Here is a 19820-nt window from a genome sequence, read left to right on the forward strand (position 1 = left end):
TCAGGGCCTGTGAACTTTTGTAACTTTTAATACTTAAATTAAAAGTAATTAGCTTTCTTGGTTTTCTGTTTCTTCCTTTAGCTTTAACAAACAAATCTCTCCTATTCAGAGGGCACTGTGCAAGTTAGTCAGGAGCGTGCTGTACTGTAGGAAGAGAGAGAACTTAACGGGTAATTATTCAAAGTCTAGAAATTAACTTCTTGAGCTTGTTGTGGCTTTTCAGGAACTGTTTCTAACTCTTTCTAATTGTTGTGAAACCACTGCTGATACAGGTCCATACAGTTTATATCCTACCCTCTATTTTGGATGCATAAGGATGCATCTGAAGCTAGAAGGGGTAATAGGTCATTGTGATGGTGGTAGCACGCTATCTTGCTAAATATTAGTGACTCTGTATGACAGAGTCTTTATTTTTATAGTAATAGAACGTGTTCTTAAGCTTTCATTTGTGCTTGCTGCTAATTTGTCTTTGTTTTTCTTATTAGGAGATTTAGAAAGGAATCGCAGTCTTCCAGTATTACAAGTAATGGGGTCTTCAACATGATTTCTACTCTCCAAGGCACCCAAGTTTCAAGGCAGTGAAAAATAAGAAAAAAACATCATCCCAGGGTACCCAAGCACATAACCAGAGAACACAAGCTCCCCGTTTGAGCACTCAAAGCTCATCCAAGTACCTTCCTAGAGCAAAGCACTCAAGCATCTCCCCAGAGAAAGCAAGCAGCTTTACGGATCACACAAAGCACTCAGTGGAGCACTCATGTATCAGTCCAGGGCACCCCAGCACCTCCAGGGAAAAGAAGGCACCACCCTGGAGCACCCAAGCAGCTCCCTGCAGCACCTGACTCTCTGCCTGGACACACATAAGTATCTTCCTGGAGCACTCAATCGTTAAGAACCAGGCTCCTGCCCTGGAGCACCCAAGCACCTCCAGGGGAACGCAAGCACCTCTTTGGGCACCTAAGCATATCCCCAGGAAAACCAAGCACCTCCTGATGTACTCAGACACCTCCCCAGGGGTGCTTAGATTCTTGCTGACTCACCAAGCATCTCCCTGGAACACCCAAGGTCCACACTGGAGAAACCAAGAATGGCCGTGGGGCCAACAAGCAACTCCATGGATGAGAGAATCAGAGAAATGTGGAGATGCTTGAGTTCCCTGGGAAATTCCTGCCTGCCTGAGTGAGATGATTGTGGCATACAGGGAATTGCTAGAGCCTGCGGCAACTAAGCACCTCCTCGGGGCACAAAAGCATTGCTCATAGCTATCCCGGCATCTCCATAGGGCATGCAAGAACATCCTTGGAGCTCCCTAGCACCTCCCTACAGCCATCGAGCACCTCCCAGGAGAAGACACACATCTCCCTGGGATGCCCAAGGATCTTCCTGGGTCACCCACAAACCTCCGTGGACTCCTGGAGCCCCTTGGCCTGGCACACCGCATGTCTCTGGGGCACTCAGGCATCTCTTTGGAGCAACAAAGCATATCCAAACGGTAGACAAGCATCTTCCTTGAGGAGCCAAGGACCTCCTTGGGGTAGCGTGGCATTTCCACAGGGCACCCAATCATCTTCCCAAGGGAAACAAGCACCTCTCTTGAGGCAGCAAGCGTCTCTGCACAACATTCAGAAATCCCACTGCAGCAATCAAGTATCTCCCCAGGCAACAGAAGCATCTCCGTCGGGACATACAAGCACATTCCTGCAGAACCCAAACATCTCCCCAGAGCATCCACGCACCTTCCTGGAACACTCCAATAACTTTTTGGGACACGTAAGAATGTCACCGGGGGATCCTAAAATCTCCCACAGTGTCCCCAGCATGTTTCTGGACCACCCAAGGAACATTCTAAGGCACTTTGCGTGTCCCTGAAGGCCCCAGGAATCTCCCTGCAGCACCCAAGCATTACTGCTGGGCACCCAAGCATGAATATTTTCAGGACCCAAGCAGTCCACAGAAGCAGAAAAGCATTTCCAAGGGCACACAGGAATCTCCTATGAGCACAGAATGGCCTGGGGCACATAATCGTCTCTCGGGAGCACCCAGGAATTTCCCTCCAGCAATGAAACACCTCTCTGGAGAAACCATACATCGCCCTGGGTCAGTCAAACATCTCCCTGCGGAATCCAAGCACCTTCCTGGAGGACCCAAGGAGCTTCTCGAGGTATGCATGCATTTCCCCATGGCCCCCAAGCACCACAAGTGGCACCTAAGCACCTCCCTAGAGGCTGCCACCACCTGCCTCTGGGTCACAAGCTCCTCCCAGGAGCACTCAAATATCTCACAGGGACACGCAAGCATCTCCTGCATGTCACATACTCCAAGATACTCCTGCATCTGATTGGAGAATCCAGCCGTCTCCCCAGGGCTCCAAAATACCACCTGGGGCACCCAAGTATCTCATTGGACATGGGAAGCACCTCCCTTGGAACCCCAGAGCTTCTGTGGGGTGCAGGAGCCCCTCCCCGGGTCATTCAAGTATGTCCACAGGGCACCCAAGCATATCCCCAGGGGTCGTAAGCATTTTCCTGGTGGACCCATGCATCTCCTATTAGCACTCAAGCATCTCGCTATGGATGCAATGAAAAATTCTCCCACACCACAAAAACATCTCATTGGAGAAGTTAGGAATCTGCATAGAGCACCGAATCATCTCCCTGCGGCACCCAAGTACATCCTTCAAGGATCTCTCCTGTTGCATTCCAACACCTCTTTGCATTACCCAAAAGCATCACCCTTTAGAAAAGAAGCATCCCCTTGGAGGACCCAAGCACCTCCCTGGGAAACAGTAGCATCAACTGTGGGTGCCCAACTGTCTAAAAGGGACACCCAAGAACATCCTTGTAGCACCCAAGCATCTCCCTAAGGCAAACCAGCACGGGACAGCCAAACACCTCGCTGGGGAACGCAATCACCTCCTTTGAAGACCAAGGATCTCCCTGGTGAACCCAAGCATTTTCCCAAGGCATGCTGACATCTCCTCAGGGCATCCAAGCACCTTCCAGGAGCACATAGTCTTCTCCTGGAGGCACACGAGAACATGCCCAGAGCACCCAAGCATAGATTTGGAGCAAGAAAGCACAACACAGGGGCACCCAGGCATGTCTCTGGAGCACGCAAGCATCTCCTTTGTGCAATGTAGCATCTCCTCAAGGTACACAAGCACCTCCAGGGGCATCCAGACATCTTCCTGGGGACCCGCAGCACTTCCCTGTGGTCCACAAGCACCTCCCGGGGGGAAAAGCGAGCTTGTTTCCAGTAAACCAGTGCTTCTCATCAGAGGAGACATACATCTCCCCGAAGCACCCAAACATCGTTCTCTTTATTCCTGTCAATAACAAACTACAGCAGTGAGAATCAAAAGCAAACTAGAAACACCTTTCTCCCTTACACACTCTTCTACCTCCTTCCCGCAAGCAGCACAGGAGAATGGGGAAGGGGGGCCCGGGCCTCCTGCTCCACTGTGGGCTGCTCTCCACAGGCAGCAGCTCCACTCCAGAGTCTGCTTCTCTGGGGCCTCTCCATGGACTGCAGCCTCCTTCAGGCCAGATCCACCTGCTCCTCCATGGGCTCCTCTGGCGGCGGGTCCTTTCTGGAGCCATCTGCGGATGGTTCTCGCTTGCCTTGCGGCATCTCCTGGGCTCTTCTCACACAAGCTGCCCCTGCAGAACCCCCCTATCAAAACCTTGCCACATAAGACGTACAGAAGGACACCAAGGGACTGGTCTTGTAGTTCCAGTTTTATTCAGAGAGATCTTCCCCAGGGAAGCTCTGTGGCTCCCTGGCTGTTCAGGGCCAGCAGCGCAGTGCTGCCAACCTAGCCCATCTTGATGCGGGTTGCTGCTGTACTTGACGTTGCAGGATCTCTATGGTCCCAGCTGCCAGGTGACGGATCGATGGATGGGTGTCATATTCCAAATGCATTTGGAGGTCTGTGACAGAAAGACACAGAGCAGAGATGAAACCCGTTGACCTACAGAGACCATCCAGCATCACTCTGGACCATGCCAACCCCATCGTATACTTCTAGGGCCAGCAGGAACAGGTCAAACTGGCATGTCCCTTTGCCCCTGCAGCATTTCCTTGGAGCAGGACGAGGCATAGAGCTGCAGACTGCACGGGCTCTGCCCCCTGTCACTTGGTCCCAGTACCCCCAGCACTGCCCTCACTCACAGGTGATGATCATCCGCAGCTTCTCTTTGTCTAGGTCCCCGGAATGCAATGCAGCAAACGCTAGGAAAAGAGCACCAATCAGATCCATCACAGCCCCTGGTATAGACAGGGCTGTGCCCTCCCCCCCTGCCCCCAGCACCCCTACAAGCACGGTGCCCAAGGAGGAACCTGAGCAAGGCACACACCAGGCCCACCTGCATGGGCAGGGCGCTGAGGGAGGCACAGGGCTCCTGGGGGTACAATCAGGGGCTTCAGGGCCCACAGGGCTGCGCCTTGCTGCCAGGCCAGGGCCCAGACAGGGAAGCGGGGCCTGGGCTCACCAATGAATTTGACAGCCTTCTGTCGCAAGTTGGCCTGAGCGTCCTCCAGGTATGGCAGGCATCCTTCCACCCTGCTGCTCTTCTGCTTGAGCTGGAGAAAGCACAAGGGCGCGGGGCTCACATACCCTCCCCAGCCAGCCGGACCAGTCCCTCCTGCCAGCACCCCCCTCCCCCTTTCCCCCAGGCCATCCCCAGCTCCCAGCCAGGAGCTCTGTGGGGCTGAGGTTTGGAGAGAGTTAGGAGAACCTTCTGTCCCGCTGCCAAGGCCCAGATGGGCTAGGGTCTCCTCCAGCATCTGGGGAGGGGAGGGTCAAGGGGCCTGCAGAAGAGCCCCCCCGGGGCTCTGTGCTTGAGGGAAGGGAGCCACAATGCAGCTGCAAGTGGTGGGCTCTGGGCTGCAGCAGCCTGGGCATGTCGGGCAGGCTTGTCCGTCTGGGGCCTGGGGCTGGGCGGTTCTCCTTACCAAGTACTCCCCAATCCTCCAGATGTCCTCGGTCTGAGTCAGCTGCTCAAGCTGTTTCCACTTCAGGAACTTTGCACAGGCAAGTAGGACTACTGCAGAGGCCTGTGGAGAAGCAGAGGCAGGGAGATGGCGCCGCACACACATATCTAAAGTGTCTGATTGCCTGCTGCCCTGCCCCCCCCCCCCCATGCCCAGAATACCCCTCTGGTGTCAGCACACCCAGTGCCCACATCAACGGCCAGGTCTGAAATCTGTACCTTGGCCACGCTCCCAGTCTCGTCACTCATCCGGAAAAACAGTGGAATAAGGGCCCTGCGCACGGTCGTCTTCATTGCTCCTTTTTTCCACCACACCACAGACTCCATCAAGTCTTTGAAGAGGAGCATGGAGCGCTCTCGCACCTCACTGGACACCTGCTAAGGAGGACAAAAGGAGGATTTCAGCAACTGCCAGCCTCCTCCTGCCCATGGGGAGCAAGGGTCGTAGGGTGGCCGATGTGAAGGATGAAGCCTTGTATTTCAATCAAAGGAGCTGGAGGCCCACACAAGGCAAAGCAACAGGTTTCCAGCACAGGGTGCCTGTACCATAGAGTGTGCTCCAAACCAGCCCACTTTTACTACTAGCTGCACCAGCCATGTCAAAGTATAGCTCCCCTGGGAAAGGGCTGAGGAAGATATATGGCTGGCCTTCGATAAGGCTTCTGGGGCACACTCTGTCTCCTCAGCTTCTGCCTTTCTGCCTCAGCACAGGGAACTTTTGACTGTGCTGAGTTGTCAACCTGACAGGGAGAAGCCCTGTTGGACTGCAGAGCCCAGAAGACAGCCCACAAATGCCCAGAGGAGCAGAGAGAGGAGAAGGCCCTGCCCAAGTGGTGCCCACAGGCCTGGGCTGAAGGGCAGTGCCATTGTGGAGTGCCCATCTACAGGGCTCAGTCACCCACAGCAGCCTTACGTTGTTAAAAAGAGGCAGGAGTCTCTCAGCCAGTGCCAGAGCGATGGGGCTGGCCTCCTTCTTCTCCAGATGACCGATCACATTTTTGAAGATAGTCAGGGCCTTCACAGTGATGTGCGTGTTGTCATACTGCAGAGTCTCCATGACTTCTGGCAGCAGGACCTGCACTTCCCTCACCTGTACAGAAAGACACCATTTGCTTTTAGTGAAGAAAATGGCCACCTTAGCCAAGATGCTCTGGTTACAGAGCACCATCATCCTGCTCACTTCCTGGCAGCTGCCATGGGAATCTCACCAACAACCTTCCGTCAGGCAATGGCCATGAGTGTGGTGATTAAGTAGCTGGGAGAGCAGGGCACGGGGAAGGGAGGTGATGAGAGCAAGGGCTCCGTTTCCCCCACCGGGTCACCCCCTTTGTAAATGTCCCCCAGGGAATCCATGTGGAAAGCTCCTGGGATGCTCCACAGGCAGACACCAGGCCCCACCACCACCATCACCCCACCTCCTGACTCCCAGCTAATGACAAGCCATGGCGTTGCCTCCTGTCCCAGCACGAGGCTGCCAACAGGGCTTTGCTTGGCAAAGTCCGGCTCACCATCTCAGATCTCTCCGACAACATGACGAGGGCTCTGAGCACCAGCCAGAGAATCGGCAGGTTGTGAAGACTCAGAAGCAGCAGGAGCTTTTCTGGGTCACATAAATCCGCTAGTACATGTTCAGTTGGACGCATCATCTGAAATGAACACAGCCGTGAGAGATGGGCAGAGCCTGCAGCATGCCCGTCACCCTGCAGCTCCTGGCTCCCCTGGCAGCTCAGGGCAGGGTGCAGGGGACACACACCCTGGTGCCCGTCCAGGTGCCCGTCCTGGGGCAGCCGTGCCTGCAGAAGAAAACAGGGCCCCTCTGTGCCCTGTGCGTGGCACCACGCAGCACCTTTTCTTTGCCTGCTCCTCCTGCCCTCTGGCTGTCCGCAGCCTCTTGCTGCCATGCCTCTGAGGAGCAACAGACCAGCATGAGCTGGCACGAAGCAGGCACTGGAAGCAGGTGGCTACAGGTGCTACTTGTCCCCGGTCTCACAGCCTGCCCAGACTGTGCAAAGACCATGGCTCTGCCCCAGCCCCAGCCATTGCTGTGACAATACCCCTGGCCCTGCCACTGCCACAGGTTTCCAGTTTTTCTTAGGGCGCTGGCCCTAAGGGGCTGTGTCTATGAGTCCTGGAAGAAGTGACAGTTTGGGGAAGATGGGGCGGGGAGAGGACTGTGCCTCTTTCCTGGAGGAGAGCACACAGCCCTGAAGAGGAGCAAGGTGTGTTCTCTGGTTACTCACAGCCAAGTTAAGAAGGCTGGTGTGCTCTGTCTGGACTTGCAAAGACCAGCACACCCGTTTGTCCTGGAGAACGTTCTGTAGCTCGTGCAAGATCTTCCCTGAAGTCATTGGAAGGGAAAGCATCGCCTTCCAGATGTCCAGCGTAGTGCTGCAAGCCCAGAACACTCTGTTGGCAGGGCTGCCCTGCCCACAGAGCTGCGACCCAGACAAGCCCCGCAGGTCCCAGGCTATCCTGCAGCCCTGGCCCTGACCCACCCCGTGCTTAGGGAACTGTTGGGGCTGGTACCTGTCAAGTGACGGAAGGCTGGTCAGCACATTTATGAGAGCTTCCCTGGGAAACTGGTTAGTCAGTGCCCTCAGTACTAAGAAGAAGCTCTGCCGGAGTAAAGATGTGCTGTTGCTCTTTTTTAGGTTTTCATGGAGGAACCTCAGAATCTTTTGCACCTGGAGGGGACACAGAAGAGAATGTAGCTGCCACTGGACTGCAGCCAGTTGCCCAGCTGCCACTGAAATTGCTGCTGGGTATGCGAGGCAGGATGTGAGCAAGGCTTGAAAGGGCTCAAGGGCAGGGCAATCCAGCCACGGGCTGCTTACTTCCATCAGCCAAGAGGCAGAGTCTCTCACGGCCACTTCCAGCATGAACTTGGCCCACTGCTTCTTCTTATCGATGCAGCAGTCTCTTATGGTCTCAAGTGTCCTGAGGACGATGGCTGTCCTCTGAGGAGGCTGGAGGTATTTTCCAAATGGCTACGGAAGGAAGGAAGGAAGGAAGGAAGGAAGGAAGGAAGGAAGGAAGGAAGGAAGGAAGGAAGGAAGGAGGAAGGAAGGAAGGAAGGAAGGAAGGAAGGAAGGAAGGAAGGAAGGAAGGAAAGAAGACATGACGCATTGAGTCAGAGAGCAGCGCCTGGGGAGGGAAGATCAGGGGAAAGGAGGAAGAAAGACCCTCCCTTCAGGGCAGAGCTGTGCTGACAGCCCCCACCTGTGCCCAGCTTTGCCTCGCAGGCACCCCTGAGCTGCAGGCTGCTCTGGAACACAGGGAAGGGGAGATGGCCTGGCTGGAGGGTGCCTGCGTCCTTACCTCCTGATCAGAACAGCTAGAAATGAAACCAAACAGCCTCCAGATCCTTTCCATGGCTCTCTCCTTTACAAGTTTGTTCTGAGAGCTCGCAAAGCATAGCAGCACCTGCAGGAAGCAAAGCTGCTGGTCTGCTCTGGGAGCTGGCAACTGCTCCAGCAGAAGCAGCACTGCTGAACTCCTGGCTGGAGTCACAATGTTCATTAGGGATTCCCAGAGCTGGAGCAAAGCCCTCAGTGGGTCACTGAGCCATGGGGTCCCTTCACACAAATCCCAAGGCCAACCCTGTAGCCAGGCAAGTAGGCAGATGCCATCTCAGGGAAGCCCTAGCTCCTTCCCATTCCCGCCCCCAAAACACAGTTCCCTGTCCCCTCTCCATGAAGGCTGGCTTTTGGAGCAATGTCCTGGTTTCAGCTGGGATAGAGTTAATTTTCCTCCTGGTAGCTGGTGTGGTGCTGTGTTTTGCATTTAGGGTGAGAATAATGTTGGTAACACACTGATGTTTTAATTGTCGCAGAGCAGTGCTTACACTAAGCCAAGGACTTTTCAGCTTCTCGCTCTGTCCTGCCAGCAGGCAGGCTGGGGGTGCAGCAGGAGCTGGGAGGGGACAGACCCAGGACAGCTGACCCGAACTGGCCAAAGGGGGATTCCATGCCATCTGATGTCATGCTGAACAATTATATGGGGGGGCTGGCTGGGTTGGGGGGACCGGGTGCTCGGGGATAGGCTGGGCATCGGTCAGCAAGTGGTGAGCAATTGCATTGTGTATTATTAGTAGTACTATAATCATTATTATTTTCCTTTCTTTTCTGTCCTAATAAACTGGCTTTATCTCAACCCACAGGCTTCATTTTTTCTGATTCTCTCCCTCATCCCAAAGAAGGAGTGGGGAGGGTGAGTGAACCGCTATGTGGTGCTGGGCTGCCGGCCAGGTTAAACCACAACAGGCAGAAATGGCCCATTCACACCTGGCAAGGAAAGCACGGGGGACCAGGAAAGCAGGGCGATGGCAGCTCCAGGTGCTGTCAGTGCGGAGCACAAGGACAGGGCTCAAATTCTCCCACTGCTTTGCTGCAAGGGGAGCTCTGGGGGCAGAGGAGGCCCAGAAGTGCTGGGAGAAAGCTGTGCTGTGACACAGGAAGGACCTGTGGAGGGCAAGGGACGTTGACAGCAGCCAGGGGACACTGGGGCCCTAGAAGAGCTTGGTGGGCAGCCCCTGGCTCCCCCTAGTGTGCTGGGCACACGCCCTGCAGGCACTATGGTCTCTGTGCACGGCACAGGGGGCACTCTCCACTATTACATGTCACCTCGCTCTAGGGTGAGGAACGGCCACTGTGAAGCCCACACTGTGAAAATTACAAACCTGCAAGATCTTATGCAAATTCTCCTCGAAGCTGGAGGCAGGAGGGCTGATCAGCAACATCTGCAGCATGTTGTCCATACTTTTCAGGGTCTGCAAGAAGGACAAATTGTTGTGGTGGCAGGCTTTCAGTGGTCCTTCAAAGCTCTAAGAGACTGTGCTGAACTCCCCCTTGTACTGGGTTTACATAGCAAGGTTTTGGGGGGCTGCAGGGGTGGCCTCTGTGAGTAGAATCCAGAAGCAGCCCCTTGTTAGATAAGGGCCTGTTTCGACCAGCTCCAAGGGGATCCCCTCGCTGCCCAGAGCCAGGCTAATAAGCAACGTTGAAATGCCTCTGTGAGAGCATTCTTAAGACAGGGTGGATTAAGTATATATATATATATATATACATATAGCTGCACAAGAGCAGCTGGGAGAGCAAGGAGTGAGAAGCGGCCCTGCAGACACCAAGGTCAGTGCAGCAGGAGGGCAGGAGGTGCTCCAGGTGCAAGAACTGGAGTTCCCCAGGGCCTGTGGAGAGGCCCCTGGTGGAGCAGACTGTCCCCCTGTAGCCCATGGGTCCCACATGGAGCAGATCTCCACACTACAGCCCGTGGAGGAGCCCGCAGTGGAGCAGGTGGATGTGGCCTGGAGGAGGCTGCGGCCCATGGAGAACCCCCGCAGGAGCAGGCCCAGGGCCAGAGCTGCAGCCCGTGGAGAGGAGCCCACGCAGGAGCAGTTGATTTGGGGGCATCTGCTACCTATGGGAGACATATGTTGGAACAGTTTGCTCCTGACAGATGGACCCCATGGTATGGACCCATATTGGAGCAGTTGCCTGTGGGAAGCCCACACAGGATCACTTTGTGAAGGACGGCATCCCATGGGAGGGACCCCACATCGGAGCAGGGGCAGAGAGGGACCGTGAAGGAGCGGTGGAGACAAAGTGTTATAGACTGACTGCAACCCCCATTCCCCCGTTCCCCTGGGGGGGAGGACGTAGAAGAGGGTGGATGGGGGAAGGTGTTTCCGTTTTTTTTTTTGAGTTACTCACTGCTCTAGCTTGTTAGAAATAGGTAATAAATGTTATTAATCTCCCTACTCTGAGCCTGTTTTGCCCTTGATGATAGTTGTTGAGGGATCTCCCTGTCCTTAGCTCAACCCTTGAGCCCTTTCCATCCTATTTTCTCCACCTTTCCCTTTGGGGAGGGAAAGTGAGAGAGCAGTTGTGGTGGAACTCAGATGTCCTGCGGGGCAAAACCACCACATCCCTTACTGCCAAGGAAGGACAGCTGCAGCTCTGTGCGCTGCCCACTGGAGGCCTCAGGGCAGAAAAGGTGCTGTGCGCAGACCAGGCCTCAAGCATTGGATACAGCCAGGCAGATGGAAAGGGTGAGAGGGACGTGATGGGGTGAAGCAAGGCTGAGACCCTGCCCAGCAAGGATCTTCAGTCATCTGTAAATACAGGCAAGCCAGGAGGTAGCTCAAAGAGATATGGGGGCTCCTGTTGCTCACCCAGCACATACCATACTGTAGAGGTGAATGTCCAGTTCCTCTTTCGGAGGAAGGAAGAAGATGCTCTTGAAGGATGCAAGTAACAGAAACATCATTTCATCCTCCACCGCCATCTTCACTATGCTGCAGAGAGAGAGACACTGGTGCTGGCAGCAGTGCCGCCATGACAAAGGGAGGTGGACACAGACCTCCCGTAGGCAGAACTCCAAGGGAGGGATGGGGAGCCCTGCTGGGATCAGTGTCCTTCTCCATGAGGCTGGCCTGGGCCAGAGGACGGTCCTGACACCTCCCAGCAGAAAGCTTCAGTGCTCCCTTTGTCCTCTGGACAAGCCCCGAGCAGGGGAGAGCAGAGGCCCTGCCTGGATGGTGGATGCCTCCTTGCCAGGGTCAGATCTGCCAGGACCATGCCCTAGGGATATGCCAGCTGAGCCAAGGACAGGGCACGTACCTCAAGGCAGAGACAGCAAGCATGGCTTGCTGCCGCACCGCTGTGCACAGCTTGTCCTTGGGCTCCTCGTCCAGCAGCACCTGCAGAGCACAACCGGGATAGGACCTGGCAGCTGTTGATACTCAGCGCCAGCAAAGCCAGCGCTGCTGGGCAGGACCAGAGGAGCCCTGGTGTCCCCAGCCCAGCACCGGCACCCAGAGTGCCCCCTGCACCTTCCAACACTGAGGTCCCAGCAGCATCCACAGTCTCACTGGGAGCAGCTCGGCATCCATGCATTTTGTCCCCAGTCACCCCTGCCCAATGCCCAGGGAGCCTTGCGCCCATCCCCAGCCCACCAGACGTCCCCTCACCTGGACGTTCTCTGCCAGCTTATTTCCGCGGCAGAAGATGTCAAGGCCCTCTAACAAGCCCTTCTCTTGGGCGGTTGTGCACACGGTGACGATGTTCCTCAGGAACTTCATCTTCTGCACCTCATCCTGGCAGCCACAGAGATTCCAAGAGGGAGCGTGAGGGGGGGAGCCACAGCCAGCAGGACCGCAGCATTGCGGGGTGCGGAGCTGTGCGGGATGCCTGGAGGGCAGCAGCTCTGCCCTGCCAGCAGCCCTCCAGCAGCCTGGCAGCAGAGCCGCGGCACGGCCAGGACATGCAGGCGCAGCCGCCATGGAAAGGGCTGCTCTTACCCTTTCCGGGTTTCTGACGTAGGCCTCGATGAAGTCCACAGCTTCCTCTTCCTCTTCATACACAGGTAGCCAGCTAGCATCTAAGACAGAAGGAGAGCAAGGATTGCTGTAGAGAGGGGCTTAAGGATGAAGCAAGGGAAGGGGGCCCTGGCTTCAAGCAGGGGGCGCGGCTGGCCCCAGCCCTGCCCACCCCAGCGCAGACCCTCGCTCACCAGGCTGCAGCAGCTCCACCTCGCACACCTCGATGGGCTCCAATAGAGAGCTGCTCTCCTGGGAGCTCTCATCCTCTTCCCAGGCCACCCTGGGGCGGCTTGAGGGTCTCTGCTCCATTGAGAGTGATGAGGGGTGAGGGTCAGGAGCGGGCAGGCTCGGGACTGCCACGGGCAGTGGGGAAAGACGTGGGCTGCACTCGGGGGGCTCCTCGCCAGTCCCACTCGCTCCTGCCCTGTCCCCTCGCTGTCCTGACGGACACTGCAGGGCCACTGTGCCAGCACCAGCTATTGCCAGGTGACGCTGGCCTGTGTCACAAAGGGCCTCTCTGTGACCTCACGCCCCCACTAGGTGGGGCAGCACTGCTGGGGCTGGTTGAAGGTTATCATTTTGCTGTACTGTGTAACACTGGTTTATGATATGAAAAAATTACTGGTCATGAGACTTATTTGGTATTTGTACTCAGCATTGACATCACCTCCATTGATACCAAGCTGAAAGGACAAATGGTCTCTTCCTTGACACAACAACAGAGCCAGATTTGAAGTACCACAAGAATATATCACTTAAAATAATAACCAAACTTATTTGTATCATCTCTGGCCGTGTTCCTCGTGGAGTAACTCACTTCACAGCAATATTTTGTCTCAACGCCTGTGGGGTACCCTCCTCCCTTACGGGGACTATGCTGCATGCAAGACGTCTCTGTGCCATTTACCAGCTGCCCCGGTAACTAAAGTTCAGCAGCAAGGAGGACTTCTGGCCTTCATCAAAAGACCAACAGAGTACGCTGGACGGCCACTCGAGGACTCCAGCGCACATGCAAATAGGGGCGGGAACCTATGTTAATGATTCTTCCGATACCTAATGAATATGCAAGAGACTTACGGGGGAACTGAAATGAATATGCATATATCCTATCAATATAAGCAGCCTGGTAGTAAGCCTTGGTGCACAAGCTAGGTGGAACGATCCCCCTTGCACCCAGCACTGCAATAAACATAGCTGCTTTATAACTCTCCTTGAGTTGTAAAGTTTCTTTTCCGTGTGTCAGAACACAGTGAGGAAGACTGCACGCACACTGGGTGTAGTGATCCCCTGTGCATCTGGTGCCGCAATTAAGGAATGCCTGGTTTCTAAAATTCCAAACTGATTACTAGAGAGTTTCTTTGGCTGACTTTTACAGTAACACCATACTTACAAAACCATATCTCAGAAACTATTAATAATTACACATTTTACCTTTTCTCCTCAAGGAGCCAAGTGGGGGCTGGGTGGGGGTATAAGGGAGGAATACTTTTCCTCCTTCTTCACTCTGCCTTTCTCCTTCACTTTCCCTTCTACTTGAAGAACTAGTTACGATGGCTCTTCAAAACTTTGAAAATCCTTGGGATGTTCAGACCAACATGTTCTTATTCTTATGTCTCCTGAATGCACTTCGTGTCTCGTTTAAAATTAAACAACTACTTAAGAATGCCATCCAGAGATCTGTCCTGAGGCAGGATAGTTATGAGTGGCAGGGAGTGTGGGAGGATAAGGGCAGGCATCTAGAGCAGTGCTTTGTACATTTGATTATTCTTGATTATTCTTATTCTTATCATTTTCTTCTTCACTATCGTCATCACCATCATCATCATCAATATTCCTTCCCTTTTGGCCTACTACACTGTTTTTATTTCAACCCACAAGTTTTGGTTTTTCCTCTCTGTTTCTTTCTTTTCCCGATTCTCTTCCCCATTCCACAGGGTTGGGAGGAGGGTGAGCGAACGGCTGTGTGGTGCTGAGCTTCCTGCCAAGTTAAACCACAACAGTCCTTTTTGGCACCCAATGCGGAGCCTGAAAGGTTGAGTGTGTTAAAAGAAATTTCTTACAAGCATTAGATCAGTTTAATAGTTGCCGATCACAAGGTTGATTTTTTTTTTTTTTATGTTGGGTTTGCTGTGTTTGTTTTCAGAATTGTGTTGTATGGCACGTTACTTGCTCTATGTGTTCCCTGTTGTGCTGTTTATCATTCTGGGGGGCTGTTGTAAGGTTATCATTTTGCTGTACTGTGTAACACTGGCTTCTGATATGATAAAATTACTGGTCATGAGACAAATCAGGCCATCACCTCCATACTCCTGGAACCATCTCTCAGAAACTGTTAAGAATTATACTCTTTATCTTATCTCCTCAGGGAGCAAATCTGCTGGGGAGACGAGGGGGGATCCTTTCCTCACTTCTTCACTTTCTTTTCTTCTCCTGCTTGGACTGGCGCAAAGGCCACTGCATAAACTCTCTCCCGTTTACTTTGTTCAAAGGCTTGCTGTTACTCCGGCCCACATTTGAAATCATTCTTCTTCTGTGTCACCTGATAGAGTGGGCTTACAATCAGACTGTAACTTGTAACGTGCATTCTCCAAAAACCATCAATGCTTCAGAAAGATTGAGTTTCCTTTTTTCTACTTAGTGGAGACATAGCTGTTACTTCGTTGATCACATCCATTGGGATCCAAATAAGTCCCCCTTGCCATTTAATTCCTAAAAACTGGATTTCCTGTTCTGGTCCCTTGACTTTAGTTTGTTCTATGGCAAAGCCAGCTTTCAGAAGGATTTGGGCTACTTTCTTCCCTTTCTCAAAAGCTTCTGCTGTATCACCCCACATGATGATCTCATCGATGTATTGCAGGTGTTCAGGAGACTCCCCGTGTTCCAGTGCAGTCTGGAGCAGTCCCTGGCAAATGGAGGGGCTGCACGTACCCATGCCTCTAGGGTCGAGGCAGATTTTCCATCCCATTTTCTCATGTCCTCTCCATGGTCACGTAGGTAAAACCACAGGACGGCACGTGGTGCATGTACCCACTGTATGTCCTTTCTTGAACAGAGGGATGCTTGCTCCTGATAGCTGAGACACTGGTTCACATAGGTGGGGAGAAAGATATATTCTCTTTAAATTGGTGGACCTCCTGGGAAAGTTTCTCCCCAGCCAAGATGCAGGAAGAAGAGAGACTTTCTTTGTACTGCTGGAATTGTCTAGTCAATTCATCCATCACAGGTTCCTCTCGTTTTCTCTAGGTCATTGCTGCCAATGAGCTGGCATATTATGATGGTGCTCTCTGTAGAAACTTCCGCCACATGGGTCGTGTACACTTGACTTCACCTGGATCTTTGGATAGCTGTTCGTTGTCTAGGTCATCCTAAATCACATCCAGCATGGCTAATACCCTCACGTACTGGAAACCCTTCTCCACGGTGGTCCTCTTGCCTAGTTGACATGCAAGACCTTTCTCGAAGGGATACCTTTCCTTCATGCCTGACAGGAGTCGCCTCCAGAGGGTGAACATTTGTGCTCCTTTTCCTTTTTTCATTTGTGCTTTGTCAATGCCCCCTTCCCTAGTGAGGGATCCCAGCTGCCTGGCTTCCCTGACCTCTAATTGCAGGCTATTGGCCCTGCTATCTGAGCACCGGAGCAGCCAGGTGACAAGGTACTCACTTGGACGATGACTGAAAGCTTTTCGCATATCTCGTAGCTCACAATTGGGTAGGCATCAGGTAGTCATTGATGCTCTTATGATGTCTTGCTCTTCATATGCCTGTTCCTCTGATGGCCCAGCCACTTTGGAGTATCCTGTCTTGTCTTTCCCCCCCCTGTCTGAGTAGGAGTTCCTCTGCTTTCTGAACGACCTGACATCCATTGTTTCATCTTGGATACAGGGGCAACTGACACCGGCACAGTTTGTTTCCTTGGACCAGCCTTGGAGACTGCCACATGGGTTGGAGTGGCTGCAGAGCCTGTCACACGGGTTGGAATGGCTGCAGGGCCCATCACGGCGGTTGCAACGGCTGCAGGGCCCATTGCAGGGGTTGGAGTGGCTGCAGGGCCTGTCACACGGGTTGGAGTGGCTGCAGGGCCTGTCACAGGGGTTGGAATGGCTGCAGGGCCCATCACAGCGGTTGCAACGGCCGCAGGGCCCATTGCAGGGGTTGGAGTGGCTGCAGGGCCTGTCACAGGGGTTGGAATGGCTGCAGGGCCCATCACAGCGGTTGCAACAGCCGCAGGGCCCATCACAGGGGTTGGAGTGGCCGCAGGGCCCGTCACAGGGGTTGCAGCGGCCCCAGGGCCCGTCACAGGGGTTGCAGTGGCCACAGGGCCCGTCACAGGGGTTGCAGTGGCCACAGGGACTGTAACAGGGGTTGGAGTTGCCGCAGGGTCTGTCACAGGGGTTGCAGTGGCATTGACTGTGGCCCAGTGAGCGCAGGCCAAGCCCCAGCACGTTGCAGTGTTTTTTGTCTCTTTGGAAGTGCCAGGGTGATGCCACACCTTTTTCAAGCATTCTGCCAGCGTTTTAGGATTTTGCACTTGTTCAGGGGTGAATTTCCTGTTATTCGGGAGGACAGACGTTTCCACAATGAGAGCCCACCCCTCCCCTCTCCTTCCTTTTTCCACCTTTTATTGCTGAGTGTGACATCATATGGCATGGAATATCCCTTTGGTTGGTTTAGGTCAGCTGCCTTGGTGATGTTCCTTCCTCACCTCTTGCCCATCCCCAGCCTGCTGGCTCTTGGGGGATTAGAGGGAGTCCTGATGCAGTGCCAGTATTGCTCAGCAGTAAACACAACACTGGTGTGATACCAATGCTCTCCTACCTACACATGCAGATCACAGCAGTGTATACTCTCCCCCTCCTTCTTCACTGACCTTGGCGCCTGCAAGGCTGTTTCTCACTCCTCACTCTCCCAGCTGCTGTGTAGCAGCATTTTTTTTCTTCCCTTTCTTAAATATGCTCTCGCAGAGGCACAAACAACATCGTTTGTTGGCTTGGCTCTGGTCAGCAGCAGGGCCCTTATCTAACATGGGGCAGCTTCTAGATTCTTCTCACAGAAGCCAACCCTATGGCCCACAGATACCAAAACCTTGCCACGTAAACACACTACACAGTTTTATAAAGACACATCTTTTGCAGGGGAGCTCGACAGACCCGTGGCTTTTCAGGGCCAGCAGCACAGTGCTGCGAGCCAAGTCCTTTGTGATGCTGGCTGCTGCCTATGATGTCTCAGGATCTCAATGGTCCCAGCTGCCAGGTGACAGATCCGCTCATGGGCATCCTCTTCCAAAGGCTGGAGGGCTGTGACAGTAAGAAAGTGAGCAGAGACGAAATCCATCGACTGGCAGAGACCCCCCCGGCATGCCTCCAGACCATGCCAGCCCCACCTGTCTCCTTCCCTGGCCAGGGGGAGCAAGTGGGATAAAGGGATCAGCTGGAAGCTGCTGCTCAGGAGCATCCCACATGTCCCCCCACGTCCCTCTGCCACTGCAGCATTTCCCTGGAGCAGGGCAAGGCATGGCTGCACACTGCGTGGGCTCTGCCCCCTGTCCACTGGGCGCAGCACCCCCAGCACCACCCGCACTCACCTTGGATGAGCTCATTCAGCTTCTCCTCACTCTGGATGCCAGCATGGTAGACAGCAAGCCCTAGGCACAGTGTTATGGTCAGAGCCTGCTTCCCAGCACAGCCCCATGTCCAGCCAGCCTGGCTGTGTCCCCTCCAGCTCCCCGCCAAGGACGGAGCCTAAGGGGGGGCTTGAGCAAGGCACACACCAGGCCCACCTGCATGGGCAGGGCGCTGAGGGAGGCACAGGGCTCCTGGGGGTACAATCAGGGGCTTCAGGGCCCACAGGGCTGCGCCTTGCTGCCAGGCCAGGGCCCAGACAGGGAAGCGGGGCCTGGGCTCACCGATGAATTTGATAGCCTTCTGTCGCAAGTTGGCCTGAGCATCCTCCAGGTATGGCAGGCTCTGCTGCAGGTATCCGTCCACCCTGCTGCTCTTCTGCTTGAGCTGGAGAAAGCACAAGGGCGTGGGGCTCACATACCCTCCCCAGCCAGCCGGACCAGTCCCTCCTGCCAGCATCCCCCTCCCCCTTTCCCCCAGGCCATCCCCAGCTCCCAGCCAGGAGCTCTGTGGGGCTGAGGTTTGGAGAGAGTTAGGAGACCCTTCTGTCCCGCTGCCAAGGCCCAGATGGGCTAGGGTCTCCTCCCGCATCCTGGGGGTGGGGAAGGCAGGGGGGCCTGCGGAAGAGCCCTTGGGGCTCTGTGCTGGAGGGAAGGGAGCCACAGTGCAGCTGCAGTATTGTCCCTTTGGGGCCTGGGGCTGGGCTATTGCTGTATGTTTCTCCTTACCAAGTACTCCCCAGTAATACAGGTTTCTGCTCGCTGAGTCTGAGTCAGCTGCTCAAGCTGTTTCCACTTCAGGAACTTTGCACAGGCAAGTAGGACTACTGCAGACACCTGTGGAGAAGCAGAGGCAGGGAGATGACACCACAGACACACATTCCAGGCATCTACTTGCCTGCTGCCTTGGCCCCTGATGCTCAGACCACCCCTGCGGTGTCAGATTGCCCACTGCCCACATCAGTGTTCACATCCGAAATCTGTACCTTGGCCACGCTCTCAGTCTCGTCACTCATCCGGAAAAACAGTGGAATAAGGGCCCTGCGCACGGTCGTCTTCATTGCTCCTTTTCTCCACCACACCACAGACTCCATCAAGTCTTTGAAGAGGAGCATGGAGCGCTCTCGCACCTCACTGGACACCTGTTAGGGAGGACAAAAGGAGGATTTCAGCAACTGCCAGCCTCCCCCTGCCCATGGGGAGCAAGGGCCATAGCGTGGCTAATGTGAAGGATGAAGCCTTGTATTTCAATCAAAGGAGCTGGAGGCCCACACAAGGCAAATCAACAGGTTTCCAGCACAGGGTGCCTGTACCATAGAGTGTGCTCCAAACCAGCCCACTTTTACTACTAGCTGCACCAGCCATGTCAAAGTATAGTTCCCAGAGCTCTAACCTCGACAGGGAGAAGCCCTGTTGGACTGCAGAGCCCAGAAGACAGCCCACAAATGCCCAGAGGAGCAGAGAGAGGAGAAGGCCCTGCCCAAGTGCTGCCCACAGGCCTGGGCTGAAGGGCAGTGCCATTGTGGAGTGCCCATCTACAGGGCTCAGTCACCCACAGCAGCCTTACGTTGTTAAAAAGAGGCAGGAGTCTCTCAGCCAGTGCCAGAGCGATGGGGCTGGCCTCCCTCTTCTCCAGATGACTGATCACATTTTTGAAGATAGTCAGGGCCTTCACAGTGATGTGCGTGTTGTCATACTGCAGAGTCTCCATGACTTCTGGCAGCAGGACCTGCACTTCCCTCACCTGTACAGAAAGACACCATTTATTTTCAGTCAAGAGGTGAATGGCCACCCTGGCCAGGATGCTCTGGTTACAGAGCACCAGCCTCCTGCTCACTTCCTGGCAGCTGCCATGGGAATCTCAACAGCAGCCTCCTGGCAGGCAGTGGCCATG

At 54.3% G+C, this 19820-nt stretch overlaps 2 protein-coding genes and 1 long non-coding RNA gene across 10 annotated transcripts; 1 reads left to right on the plus strand and 2 right to left on the minus strand.

The window, feature by feature from the left end:
- Window positions 1-15: 15 nt before the first annotated feature.
- On the plus strand, window positions 16-4234 carry LOC121063427. The gene is made up of 2 exons (XR_005815965.1): window positions 16-170; window positions 486-4234. It is a non-coding gene; the product is annotated as an uncharacterized LOC121063427 (long non-coding RNA).
- Window positions 3720-12641, minus strand: LOC121063421. Of its 6 annotated transcripts, none has more exons than XM_040543846.1 (15): window positions 12501-12641; window positions 12289-12368; window positions 11959-12084; window positions 11609-11688; window positions 11172-11283; window positions 9670-9759; window positions 8310-8414; window positions 7232-7978; window positions 6500-6637; window positions 5905-6081; window positions 5211-5369; window positions 4954-5055; window positions 4491-4581; window positions 4171-4230; window positions 3720-3929 (listed from the first exon to the last, which is right to left on the minus strand). In XM_040543846.1, the coding sequence occupies exons 1-15, from the start codon at window positions 12616-12618 to the stop codon at window positions 3787-3789; spliced, it is 2328 nt and encodes a 775-aa protein (XP_040399780.1). In that variant the 5' UTR covers window positions 12619-12641; the 3' UTR covers window positions 3720-3786. The 6 variants fall into 6 exon arrangements, with proteins under 6 accessions (XP_040399780.1, XP_040399779.1, XP_040399778.1 ...); XM_040543845.1 differs by having other exon boundaries at window positions 7232-7675; window positions 7826-7978; window positions 11959-12368; XM_040543844.1 differs by having other exon boundaries at window positions 7232-7379; window positions 7518-7978; window positions 11959-12368.
- Window positions 12642-17404: 4763 nt separating this feature from the next.
- Window positions 17405-19702, minus strand: LOC121063426 (maestro heat-like repeat-containing protein family member 7). Of its 3 annotated transcripts, XM_040543859.1 has the most exons (6): window positions 19494-19702; window positions 18913-19068; window positions 18656-18763; window positions 18212-18314; window positions 17891-17950; window positions 17407-17603 (listed from the first exon to the last, which is right to left on the minus strand). In XM_040543859.1, exons 1-6 carry the CDS (start codon window positions 19635-19637, stop codon window positions 17467-17469), a joined length of 708 nt encoding a protein of 235 aa, XP_040399793.1. In that variant the 5' UTR covers window positions 19638-19702; the 3' UTR covers window positions 17407-17466. The 3 variants fall into 3 exon arrangements, with proteins under 3 accessions (XP_040399794.1, XP_040399793.1, XP_040399792.1); XM_040543860.1 differs by lacking the exon at window positions 17891-17950 and having other exon boundaries at window positions 17405-17603; XM_040543858.1 differs by lacking the exon at window positions 17407-17603 and having other exon boundaries at window positions 17649-17950.
- Between the last annotated feature and the right edge of the window lie 118 nt (window positions 19703-19820).

This window comes from Cygnus olor, unplaced genomic scaffold (genome assembly GCF_009769625.2).
Source record: "Cygnus olor isolate bCygOlo1 unplaced genomic scaffold, bCygOlo1.pri.v2 scaffold_95_ctg1, whole genome shotgun sequence".
Lineage (NCBI taxonomy): Eukaryota > Metazoa > Chordata > Aves > Anseriformes > Anatidae > Cygnus > Cygnus olor.